Source organism: Tenrec ecaudatus, chromosome 4 (genome assembly GCF_050624435.1).
Source record: "Tenrec ecaudatus isolate mTenEca1 chromosome 4, mTenEca1.hap1, whole genome shotgun sequence".
NCBI lineage: Eukaryota > Metazoa > Chordata > Mammalia > Afrosoricida > Tenrecidae > Tenrec > Tenrec ecaudatus.
The window spans coordinates 177633383-177646872 of NC_134533.1; the positions used below are offsets into that span (position 1 = coordinate 177633383).

General features: G+C 42.6%; 1 protein-coding gene and 1 long non-coding RNA gene across 2 annotated transcripts in view; one reads left to right on the forward strand and one right to left on the reverse strand.

Moving 5' to 3' along the window:
* Positions 1 to 620: 620 nt before the first annotated feature.
* Positions 621 to 2871, reverse strand: LOC142447231 (uncharacterized). Its single transcript, XR_012784056.1, has 2 exons — positions 2661 to 2871; positions 621 to 1135 (listed from the first exon to the last, which is right to left on the reverse strand). It is a non-coding gene; the product is annotated as an uncharacterized LOC142447231 (long non-coding RNA).
* A 107-nt stretch (positions 2872 to 2978) lies between these two features.
* Positions 2979 to 13490, forward strand: part of DYNC1LI1 (dynein cytoplasmic 1 light intermediate chain 1) — a 46655-nt gene continuing 36143 nt past the window's right edge. The window contains exons 1-2 of the mRNA XM_075547102.1: positions 2979 to 3218; positions 3404 to 3477. Coding sequence (XP_075403217.1) covers positions 3073 to 3218; positions 3404 to 3477 — 220 coding nt within the window. The 5' untranslated portion in view covers positions 2979 to 3072. The remainder of the gene's footprint in view (positions 3219 to 3403; positions 3478 to 13490) is intronic.

The window sequence follows — 13490 nt, forward strand, 5'->3', positions numbered from 1 at the left end:
TTAAATAACCCCAAAGTGATTAGTGTAGGACTCGTCCTACTCTAGTATGAGCCAGTGACAAAATGAACAACTAACTCTATTTCCAAAGAGTTGGAAGGATCATATTCACAGGAACAAGGACCAGATTTTTATTTTAACATTTTTGTTAGGTGAAGGTTTATAGAGCAGATCATGTTTTACATTTGAGAACTCAGCAAATCTCCAAATATCTTGCCTTGCCTCATCATTGTCTATCTCCGTCTTATTGAATATTGTCTCCCCCTTCACCTAAGTTAGTATCTGTTTCCTCTGTAGCCTGTGACTTCTCTTTCTTTCCCACCTCTGGTAACCATCAAAGTCTGTTCCTTTTGTGTAAAAACCTTTTCTGGACTCTTTGTCCTAGTGGTTTCAAACACTGTCTGTACTTGGTTAATTTCACTCAGCATGATGTTCTCCAGGTATTTAATCTGTTACTCTTTAACACTGTATAATGGTCCATCGACACGGTCCTTGCAACGATGGGCTCAAACATAACAAAGTGAGGATGGCACAGGACTGCGCAGTGTTTTGTTCTGCTGTGCACACGGTGGCTAAGAGTTGGAACTGACTTGAAGGCACCTAACAAAAACAACAGTATTCCATTGTGTGAATGTACAGTTTATTCATCCATTTTTTCACTAAAGAGTATTTTCCACCTTTTTGCTATTGTGAATCGCGCTGTGATAAACATGGGTATGCATATATCTATTCGCCAACATGCTTTTTTTTCAAACCAACAGCCTTACATTATTTATTGTTAAATTTGATGTGGAAGCATCAAAACCAAGGAAGAAACCAGATTATTTGCCAATACAAGTTCAATTGATTAGATGGTAACAAAAGTTTTAATCCAACTCAGCATGACAGACTGCTACTGAGCCTGGGGAAATGCGGCGGTGCATGCCATCCCTCGGGGGCTCCTTAGAGACCCAGCTTGGTTCTTCTCCAATGTCTTCTCTTGGAGTTGTACCTGATCTTGTTACCGGTTTTCATTCGAATCCATTGGGGAATGGGCCGATTCTGCTTCTGTTTCTTGGCCAGGAATCTCTTGATTCTGAAAGTCTTATGAGACGACATGGTGAAGTCGGAGCAACACACACTCAGGATGATGGAGAAACTGAGAGGGAGAAGAGCAACATATATATATTTTTTAACACATGTATTTTTAAGAAACAGAATCCAATCCAAATGTGAAATGGAAGTGGCAACTCTGTACATAGAGAAAATTAAGGATAAAATGTCCTGAGAAAGAAAAGATGGAATGAAGTGCATAAACGGATTCATTTCCTGATTTCCTGTTAGGCAGTGGACTAAAGACTCAGGCCTTTTTTCCTGGGGATCCCATCCTTGCTTGACACCACAGGAAACCTGGGACCCTAAGGAAGGACTCAGGTTTCTCTCCTACACATAAAAACAACACAATAAAGATTTTTTTTTTTAGCTCCAAAGAGTTCTTTGGTACCGTCAGTTCCAGGAGTTGGCCGGCTATTAATAATTTGAAAAGAAGAGTTAAAAATAAATGATTAATAACAATCAAGTATGTAACACTTAAGATCTGTCGGTCACTGTTCTAAGCCATTTTACATGAATCATCCTATTTAACCTTCATAACAACTCTAGGTCCTTTTATTCCCATTTTACTAAAACACAAAGAGGTTAAATACATTGCCTCAGCTTACTGAGCCAGGAAACTGGCAGAACTGGAGTGGAACTCCCACTGGCCAGTCTCCAAAGCCCTCCAGGCTTCTAATTGCAATGTTACTGTATCATAAATATATGGTCTTTAGTGAGGAATCGTCTCACTAGCATAATAGCATTGATCAGTCCAGATTTCATATTCTCAAATATGAAATGATAGTGATAATATACAAAGCCCAGGCTATTTTAAGCAATTGCTCTTACAAGGTATAATAGGACCAAACTTTGACACCTAATTCAGATATTCAAATATATTTAATTGGTAAAGTGATAATGGGAAACTATCTTAGTCTCTTCTCTTTAAAAAAATTCTTAATCATCTTATTGGGTGCTCGTACAGCTCTTATCACAATCCATCCATACATCCATTGTGTCAAGCACATTGGTACCTATGTTGCCCTCATCATTTAAAAAATATTTTTGAGCCCTTGATATCAGCTCATTTTTCCCTCCCTCATGAACCCTTGATACTGTATACATTCTTATCATTTTAGAGCCTCTTTTCCATCTGTGTATTCTCAGTGCCTACTGTGGAATAAACCTTTGTTGGTTCGATGGATGAATGGGTCAGCAGTGTCTTCAAATCTCATTCAAAATACCGAGACCATGACAACAAGCCCCGTCAACAATTTCGTATGGGGGTGTGGCAGGTGGGGGCATCTGCTCCGAAGAGGGGCCGAGGTTTGAGGTGCACACCGCCACCTGAGAACGCCGAGGAGAAAGCCCAGAAACCTCGGGCGGCTGCACCACGCCGTCGGCCTTCGGACTCGCCGCTGTCCCAGCTCTCGTCCGGGGCCACCGAGTCGGTTACGACCGTCGTGACCGACCCTGGGTACGAGAGGGAAACGCCGCACTGTCCGGCGCCGTCCGCACAGCGGTTCCTACAGCCGGTACCAGCGGCCCGTTTCCGTGGAGACCCCCGAGAACCTGCACTTAAGTCTTACCGTGCAGGACACGTGTGCCAGCTGCGAGGCTTGCAGATCTCACTGGTGGGAGAACGGAAGGGGCACTGTCCGCCAGACACACCCCAAGGCGCCCCGCTGCAGCTCCAGCGGCGGGCGGGGCAGAGGGAAGCGCTCCCTGACGATGAGATCAGCGGGACTCGGCCGCCGCAGAGCTCCCCGCCCTGCCCTGTGCGCAGGCGCAACCCCTCCACGCCCGCCGGCCCGCCCGCGACGCATGCGCAGTCAGTCCTTGCTGCCTCCCTCCGCGCGGTTTGGGCCGGCCCCGCCCCCGTAGGCCCCGCCCCACTCCCGTGCGCCGAACGCCCCATATCCGGGTTCCCGCCGCCGTCGCCGCCGCCGCGGACGCCTAGCTCATTCAGCTTTGCCGGGAGTCGTGTGATTTCCGACCAAGATGGCGGCCGCGGGGCGGGCCGGTTCCTTCGGTTCCTCACCGCCCGGTTTAGCTTCGACCTACAACGGCGGCCCTTTGGCCAGCGAGCTAGCGTCGGGCAACGGCGGCGCAGCCGCGGGCGACGACGAGGATGGCCAGAACCTCTGGTATGGACCCCACCCTCCCTGACCCCCCACCGCCCCTCCTGGCCCCGCGGACGCCCCGGGACCCCGTGCCCGCTGAAGCTCGGCGCGAGGCCCGGGCCCAGTGCGTCCCGGCAGCCGAGGCCGTCCGTGTCCCCGGCGCTGCGGTCCGGGCCCCCGGCCTCAGCGTGCGCTTTGCTCCCCGTTAGGTCCTGCATCCTCAGCGAGGTCTCCACTCGGTCACGCTCCAAGCTCCCTGCGGGCAAGAACGTGCTGCTGCTGGGTAAGTGGCCCCGCCGCGCCCCGTGCCCCCCGTCCGTCCGTCCGTCCGTCCTTGCGGGGACCGTGGGCACCCCGCCTGCCGACCGCTCGCATTGTGCGGACGGCCCCGCCCCGCCCCGCCGCCTGGCCTGGAGCTGATAGCTGAGGAAGAAAGCGGGGTCACGGAGCCCCTGCCCCGGGACCTACGGGGACCCACCCTCTCTCTGCACCCTCCTGCTCCCTGGAATGATGGCGTGCCCTGGCAGCCTCCCATGGGAAAGACTGGATGTGCCAGCGCGCCCGAGGGAGTCTAGTGGCTTCGGATTTACCTAGAAAATAAGGGCGGCTTTTCTTCCCTAACGAAAATTGGTAGCAGGCGGCTCTTTACAAGAGCTTCAGGGCAAATGGCATTCCATTAATATTTAATAGCCAGCTCTTTGTATAATCGACAGAGAAGCAAGAATTGAGCCCTGGTGTCTTACTTGATTCAGCATTTTCGCATACAATGTGCTGGGGTGGCAGCAGCTTTTTAAACTGTCACTTTTCCATACTGAACTCTATAAAGGGCAATAATACCACCGTAGCCCAGGCCCCTCAGCCAAGTGGATGTAATAATTTCCTTATTATCCTAATGCCTCCATTCTTCTGATTGCCTGTTTCCCCGCCATCCTCTGGAAGTTTGTGTGTTGTTTCTTTACTGACGCCCTAGAGGGGTTAGGAGACAGCCAGGGGGACCATTTCTCAGGTTCACATTTTTTGCAGGTCTGTTAGCCCCTGAGCCATTTAAAAGAGCTTTCTGCTTTAATTAAATGTGAGATACTGAAATTCAGCTTATGAAATGGCCAAATAAAAAAAAAACAGCCATTGGTGTCTCAAGACTTTATGTTCTATAGCTGTAAAGACAAAAGCCCTGTCTTTCACAGGACAGGGTTCACATGGCTTAGGGTGAGTTTCTTAATAGAAATAGATTACTTACCTCTGTTTCATGAACCGCAGCTGTCTGGAATAGATCATTCTTGTTGCTCTTTAAAGTTACACGTGGCTGGCTTAAAAAATTAGGTTTTTCATTTTTTAATGTGATTGGAAGCATCTGCGACAGATTAGCCTAAAATACATACTAGCCTAAAATCTTAAGTATCTTGGAATCTGCAAATAATTTTTTCCATCTTTAAAATGGTTATTACAAAATTAATAATGCTGAACTGTTATGGTTGTGAAGAAGATTAAATGAAATGGTGTATTTGAACTGATCAACAACCCTGTAAATTTTATGATGGACTTAACTAGATTAAAGATATTTATGATCAAAGCTCCTTCAAAAAATTATCAAAATTCCTTAAATTAGTGCCCTATATGTATGCGATGCTTATGAGGGAGAAATAAATTTTAGGATGTAAAGGCAAAACAGTTCACAGAAAGTGTTTTTAATTTACTAATTTAGATTAATTACTAAACTGAATTGCGTTTAAGACAATGTGATAGAATTGTAATGGCTTTTATTTAAAAATAAAATTTACTTTCAAATACTGTCGTTTCATTTTGTAAATTCCCTTCAAGTATTACTGTGCAGTAGCTGCTACTTAGATGGTCTGTTTGTAGTGAAAAAATAAGTTCACAATAAGGCAGTTTTGTTCATTTCTTCTTGCTCCTAATTTGCCCTGAGGTTGTACCATGCTTTAAAAAAAATCCCCCATTGGCATTGTCTCATGTGGAGACTGAATATTCTTAGACAACTTAGACTCCTCCAACCCTCATACTTAGAAGAGCTCTTTCCTTATAAGTTTAGTAATGCACAAAATTCCATCTAATATGCCTTGAAACTGGTTGTTTTTCTTTTGACACTATTAGAATTTTTCACGAAAGACCTTTGGGAAGAAGCAGGAATTGATTTTAATATTGGTTATGAAAATATTTAATTGTCTAAAATACTGTAAGAGCTTCCTAAATACCTCTAATGATTTCTGAGACATTTGTCTTCACCGTGGTTTTGCTTTTGTTTGGTTTTGATGATTGCGGCATTTAGTCTGCGCTGGTGGAGGGAAGGCGTGCAGATGGGTGTTATAGTTGCCTTTGTTCGGAGTTTGAGTGTCAGCTAAAGAGACAGTTGGCTATAGCATGTCTTTTACGAATCATGGTGGTCTCTGAAATTCTGCTTTTATTTGTAGGTGAAGGAATTTGTTTAGAAGTCCCTATTTAAAAAGCAAATCTGAGACAGATTTGTTTGGCTTACCAGAACTAACTTAGCAGAAATGATGACATAAGCCTCTGTAACTCCCTTACAAGTTGCTGCTAACTCCCTGTTCAATGTGAGGAAGGGCTCAGGAGTAGGAGTGTGTACATACACACACGCTCACACACATACACATGTGGGCTTACATATGAACGCACGCACACAGCTCTCAGCATTTTCATATAAACCTTGTTTTACCTCTCCCCTCCTTAGTTTGCCAGTTTGTAGATGAAGTAATGACTTTTAGAGGCTGTTGTGTGAGTTTTCTAACTTGGAAGTGATCTGGTATTCTGTGTCTCTAGCATGGTTTTCTAACCTTTTTAAAAAATAATTTTATTGGGGGCTCGCACAATTCTTATCACAATCCATCCATTGTGTCAAGCACATTTGTCCATTTGTTGCCGTCATTATTCTCAAGACATTTGCTTTCTACTTGAGCGCTTGATATCAGCTCCTCATTTTCCCCCTCCCTTCCTGTTCCCTCCTCCCTCATGAACCCTTGATAATTTAGAAATTATTATTTTGTCATATCTTACACTTTCCGACGTCTCCCTTCACCTACTTGTTTGTTGTCTATCCCCCAGGGAGGAGGTTATACGTAAATACCTGTAATCCTTGTACCCCACTTTCCCTCTACCCTCCCGGTATCGCCACTCTCACCACTGGTCCGGAAGGGATAATCTGCTCTGGATTCCCTGTGTTTCCAGTTCCTATCTATACCAATGTACATCCTTTGGTCTAGACAGATTTGTATGGTAGAATTGGGATCATGATGGGGGGAAGGAAGCATTTAGGAACTAGAGGAAAGTTGTATGTTTCATCGTTGATACCCTGCACCCTGACTGGCTTGTCTCCTCCCCATGACCCTTCAGTAAGGGGGTGTCTGGTTGCCTACAGATGGGCTTTGGGTCTCCACTCTGCACTCACCCTCATTCACAATGATACGTTTTTTTTGTTCTTTGATATGGCTTTCTAACTTAATAGAGAAGTTTCTTTGAGGGAGAATTCCTGATATAAAACTCTTTACTATTACATAACTTCTTAAAGTTATCTTTGAGCAAAAATATTTTTATTATATGTTTCTAATTCAGGAGTAGCATATTCCTCAATATTGTTGAATCAGTCATTTGATCTGCCAGATGCTGTGGTAATACCCAGAAAGACTATGAACATTAAGGCTTAATCATTCTTTTTCTTGAAAGATTTTAATGGTTTTAATGAAGTTTGCTTTTAACATTGAAGTGCAGGTATTTTGTGCTTGTATCAAGTAGAATTTAGCTTATTATAAATTTCCATTTAAATACTGCTTTTCTCTGTCCCTTATGAGCTTCTGACTTGTATAACCTGTAGTTAACGAACCAATCCCAATAAAAGCTTATTATCTTAAAATTTTGAGGTACTTACAATGGTTCAGAATAATAAGTGGATGCTAATTTGTAACATGTATCTAAACCTTTTTATTAGTACTGTTTTAGTGTATATTTTTAAGTGCTTATTAGCATTTTGTGCATAAAAAGGTACACTATATGAGGAGGCTTCAAAATGTTCATGGAAAAGTTCCATTATCTTTCAGTTCCATTTTGGCCATGAACTTTTTGAAGCCCCTGGTCTGGTATACTATATACCAGAGTACACATGTGACTAACATTAGATACAGGCTCTGCCTCACTGTTGCAATTTGCATACAACTGTGACCGAAAGATATTCTTGTCAACCAGGGACTGCCGCTGTATTTAATGAAGTCTCTGTGAGGTGTAAATGACTAACACGCTTGGCTGCTAACCAAAGATTGGAGGTTTGAGTCCACCCAGAGATGGCTCCTAAGGGAAAGTTGGAATCTAATTCTGAAAAGGCAGCCATTGAAAACTCCATGGAGCCCTGCTCTACTCTGACGTACTCGGAGGCTTCAAAAAGTTCATGGGAACACGAATGAAAGGAGCATGGCATCTCTTTCTATGAACTTGTTGAACCTCCTTGATAATAAAACATAGTAGGCTTGCCAAGAGTCAAAGTTGACAGTAACAACTAGTTTTATACCTAATCCATTTTTACTACAGTGATAGGTAAGTGTAGCTAAAAAGCTGTTTTTAGGGCAGTTTCTTCATACTTGTATTACTTTCCTTTTTCCTAAGGGAAATAATACTAAGAGCTGACATCCATAGCTTACTTACATGTACCCGACATGCAAGGCTTGTTTATTCATTGAACTGTTAACTGGACGGTCATCAGTTTGAAACCACCAGCCACTCTGGGAGAAAGAGGCCTTCTGCTCCATACAGGGTTCAGACTCGGAAACTCACAGGTAGAGTTCTAACCAGTCCTGTAGGGACTCTCATGAGTTGGAATGGAATCTATGTCAATCTTAAAGGTCAGAAAATAGACACAGAGCTATGTAATACCTTTCATAAAGATTGTTGAGTCAGGAAGAAGTCGCGATTCAAAGATGTATAGCCAGGCTCCAGAGCCAAGGTTCTTAACCTATGCACTAGAGTATCTCCCTAAAGGGTAAGAGAACTTTCTCAGGAGATACAAGTGAATGTTTCACAGTTTCTAACACATTTTATGCTATTCTTCCAATGGTATCTATTTTATAACAAACAAAATAATTGATTTAGATAGGCTGATTTCATCGGACATTTGTTTGTAATGCTGTCCCCCTGCACAGTTCCTGCCTCATAGATAGTGTACTTTTTTTAATTGAAATAATTGCAAATTAAAGAAAATGAGTGTCCTCATCTACTAGCGACCCTGTGGGACAGAGTAGACCTGCCCTGTGGATTTACAAGGCAGTGTATCCTTATAGGAGCAGGAAGCTTCCTTTTGTTCCCCAGGAGCGGCTGTTGGGTTCCAGCTGTTGGCCTTTTGGTTAGCAGGCCCGACATGTAAACCCATGCTATCCGCAGGGCTCCTCTTGGGGTTGCGAATCAGAATGTGCCTGAGACAGTGAGTGTGTTCAGCTATTCTACAGATTGGTGGTTTCACCATCAATTCCCCCACCCCCTTGGGAACTGGAAGGCACCGAGATCTGCTCCCTGAAGATGATAGCAAAGAAAACTTTCTGGAGCAGTTCTACTCTGTGAACATGGGGTCACTCACGGTGACCCCACAAATCGACTTAGAGGCCACTGGTTTTGGTAGTTCTTTGGCAAGTAGTTTAAGCCTTATCTTTCTTACCTGTAAATTAAGTTATTTGGATTTAGTGACCCTCCAAAGTCTAATCTGAGCTGATTGTCTATATTTTTTATGTGATTCTAAAGTTTGTAAATTATTAAACATTTTCAGAGAAATGTTTTTTAACATTTGGGGTAAAACTGTTAAGTATTCCTTTAGCTATTTCTTGTCAGCCAGTGAGTGAATCTAAAGTTTGTATTGTTTGTTCCCTTAAACTACTAGCCTATGAGGGGGTAACCCCCACCAAAAAATCAGAATTGTACTGGGTAGAACGGAGCTTTTGTAATATGTATTTTTCCTGCTAGGCAAGCATCAAGCAACTTGCTCTGAGTTAGTGTACCCAGTGGCGTCACCTGGGAAGGTTCTCTCAGGTCACAGTGAATTTTTTTTTTCGTAAAAGCAGTTTCACTTGAACCTCGTCTTTTGTAATGGCCAATTTAAGACAGCATGTGCACCTGTGAGGAAAAATGCCGCAGGAACTGTTGTGATGTTGAACCCAGCTTATAAGGACGGCACTATGGGAATGCTTAAGTGTACATGAGGTTTCTGGTTTCCAAAAAGGTGAAATGTCAATTGATGACAAAACTCGTCAACTTCCTGAACGGACAGAAATGTTGATTCATAGTGCATTTGGAGTTCATTCCACCAGGTCAGACTGTTAATCAAGATTTCTATTTAGAGGTTCTGAAAAGATTGTGTTTTAGTGTGTGACAAAAAAGACCTGGTATGTGGAAGACGGAACTGGTTTTGCCACCACGCAATGCACCTGCTCATGCAGCTATCTCAGTGCACCCGTTTTGGCAAAAACAAACAAACAAACAACAACAAAAAAAAACTCCCAGCATACTTCTTGCCCACGCACCTAATTCACCTGATCTCGCTGTGGCTTCTTTTTGTTTCTGCGAATGCAGAAGGACATGCAAGGACAGCGATGATGGCACAGAGGAGGTGAAGAAAAAACGCGGGAGGTGGTCAGCCATCCAGACAGATGAGTTTGAAAAATGTTTCCAAGAAGGGAACTGCAGATTTGACAAATGTATTAAGTGTACTGGAGAGTACTTTGAAGGTGATAAGATTGTTTCATAAGAAATTTTAAAGATAGAGCTTTGGGGAGGGGGGGGTGTCTGTTATTTTGGTACCTCCTCATAGTGCTGCCAGAAAACCCCACAAATTGCTGAGTATCAAGAAGTATGTTTGAAACAACCTTCTTACTTAGAACCAAATTTGCCTCTCTTACACTTGAGTTATTGCATATAGGCAACTTCATGGTGTTCCTGTGGAACTAGACAGAGAAGTAGTAACTTGTAATTCTCAAGAGGGCTGGTGGTTTTCGGTGTGAGGGCTGGCCTTAAAGATAATAAGAATGAGAGGGCGGGGCGGAAGAAGGAGCTGGTCCCAAGGGCTCAATGGAAAGTAAATGTCTAGAAAAGAACGATGGAATGTATGTGTGAATATGTCTGATAAAATTGATGCATGGTTTGTAACAAGAGTTGTAGGAGCCCCCAATAAAATGGGAAAGAAACCCAAAAGATAATCAGATTGTACCCTCTGAAACTATGAAATCGTGTGATGAGCTGTGATTGAAGATTCCATGACTTGGGGAAAACATTAATTTTATTAGTTAATGCTATTTGTTGCCTTGATTGGTTGTGGGAATAGATAAAGAATCAAACATCACCACATAGGGAAAGCTTGGACCAGCGTAAGGTAGAAATCCGTCAAAGAAGGAAAACAATTTTCCACTAACAGAAAATGATTTTTAAAGGGGACAGTAAGACTGACCTCTATCAATGACAGAAAACTTGTGAGACCCAGAAAAAAACAGGGCATTCACATTGAGTTTTAGCTCTATGTATTGAATGAGTGATTTTTAAAGGTTAATGTAAAATTGTGTTTGTGTGTCTAGTAGGTGTTACAAGGACCCCTGCTCATGCAATGGATTAAACATTGGGCTGCTAACTGTGAGGATGATGGTTCAAGCCCACCAAGTTACTCCAGAGAGAAAGATGAGGCTGCCTGCTCCTATAAAGAGTTACAGTCTCAGAAACCTGAAGAAGCAGTTCTACTCTGTCTTGCATATTGTAATGCACTCAGTAGCTTTGGGCTTTTGTTGTTGTTGTTAAGTAGTACTACTAAAAAGACAGGATAGTTTGTGAGTCAAGTGGCATCTTGATATCTTATAATGACCAGGGTCATCAAACTTTTCTATAAGGGGACAAATTGTAAGTCATTTCAGCATTGTGAACTATACAGTTTACTACAGACACTTAACCTTACCTGTATCCCTAAATTAGCCATACACAAAATATTAATGAGCTTGGTCACATTTCAGTAAAATCAGGGGACATCCCAAAAATTTATTTACAAAAATCAGGGGACATCCCAGAGTTGGCTCATACATGAAGCCTATGGTCTGCTGTTTTAGGTCACGATGTTCATCAGTTTCAGCAGTAAGCACTGACACCAGTGTATAGAGCCCACCGGATTTAAGGAATGCGGTGTTTGTCACATTGTAGGCACTCAGTAAATAAAAGTGTCATACTTTTTGCAGGTAGAGATAGAGTCTGATGGGTTTAAGAGTAGTTCATAATAGTTCCCCTGATGTAAAGTGTCAGAAACGGAACACAGAGCTGGAAGGACCATAGCTTAGGCCAGCGAGTGTTTATTAAGCGAATGTGAGGTCTCTACGAGAAAGAATGCCATCAAAAGCCCTTTGAAAATGTAAAACAGGAAAGGGTCTTAATTACGTGAAAGCATGTTCTCAATGGGGCTCTGTCCCTAAGTGAGTGGCCACTGCTAAATTTGGGGGGCAATATTTTCTTCATTTATAAAATCATGACAGATTTTAAACTTTTTACTTATGAAACCTCACAAATTGCATGTTTATTCATTTGTTCATCAAATATTTATTAGAAGTTGTGCATAAAATGCTGTGCTGTGTCATCTGGGGAAACCGGGCTAAGATCTGGTCTCTGCCCTCCAGGAGCTTTAAATTTCTGTGGAGAAAAGATGCAAAGAAGTAAAAATCTGATATTGCTGATTGTGTGCAAAAGGTGGCATCTGAGTAGAATTGTGCTAGGTCAGGTGAGTAGAGTAACCTAGTGAGCAGGACTTCAAATGCAGTGTAAAGCACCTAAAAACCAACCCCCAAACTCACCGCCGTCATGCTAATGCCAACTCATAGCCAGCCTACAGCACAGGGCAAAACTCCCCGGTGAGATGCCGAGACCGTATCTCTTTATGGGAGTAGAACGCCTCACCTTTCGCCCAAAAAGTGCCTAGACCCTGGAAGAAGAACTGAAAGGCAGCCTCTCAGATGTGCTAGAAGGAACCCTGACCCCAGTCAGCTCTTTTCTTGCCCTTAGAGACTGGGGTGATGGGTAAATTGTAACCTCTGACCCATGCAGGGAGATTCTTTCACACTTTGTGGGGTTAAAAGAACCAAGATTATGTCTAAACACTTTTACCTTAAAATTAAATTAACTGGAATAAGTTATAAAAGTAATACATGATCATTATATTATAAAAGTAATACAAGAGCCAATACATAAAGAGAAAATATATCACATGAATAATTCTTGTTCATTTTTCAGTTTTTTTCTGTGTGTAGAGGGGTGAGGAGATAGAATTGAAAGATATGGATTATTTCCATGAAGTTTTGAATCCCCTATATTTGTTTTTTAAATGAGTCTCGTCATATTTTGTAATCTGATGTTTTTTTTCAAAGTATCAGAATTTTGTTACCAGCTTTCAGTAAAATAGGATGATGTCGTTTACATCACATGAGGCCAAAATAAAAATTGTAAACATTACAGTGTTGACGTCTTGTTTGGATGAGGAAAGGATGTGACAAGCTGGACTTCCTCTGCCCTGCACATCATGATGCGGGAGACCATCATGGTTCCAGCATAGGAGTAGACCTGTGAATGAGCTCTACATGAAAAGCGGTAAGCGTGTGGTGCTTCTGCCTCCCACAGCAAGAGAGGGCAGGAGGTACTTTTAGCTTCTTAATTTTCTCTTTTTGCCATTGCTGTTTATTGGGGAAGTCTAGAAGCTTGAAGTATAGAAGGCAAGAACAGAGCTGTGTCATGTAGTGTCTAAGAACACGTGCTCTGGATTCAAATTCTGAGCCTTCTTCAGCAAGTTGCAAAATCCTTCCCATAATACTGCTCACTTTTTCGTATTGTGAAGATTAGATGCGATTACATTACACAACAGTGGCATACACTGGAAAAGTTTAATAAAAGGTAGCTATTGTGTGTACTTAAGTGTTTTAATTTGACTTCTCATTTGTATATGATTCATTTTTGTTACCTTTTTAAACCAAAATACTTTAAATATCTAATAAAAGAGTTCCTCTCTAGGATAAAAAAACTCACTGCTGTCAAGGCAGTGCTGACTCATGGGCTTCCGAGACGGTAACTGTTTATAGGAGTAGAAAGCCCAGTCTTTGTCCTGAGGAGCCACTGGTGGTTTTGAACTCTACTGACCATGCAGATTGCAGGCCAGTGGGTAACGACTATACCACCAGGGCTCCTAGGGTATCATTGATCAAATAATAATGTAGGATTATAGTCATGGACCTTTGTAAGTCTATCTCCATAGACATTTAGCCCTGTTGTTATTAGGTGCCA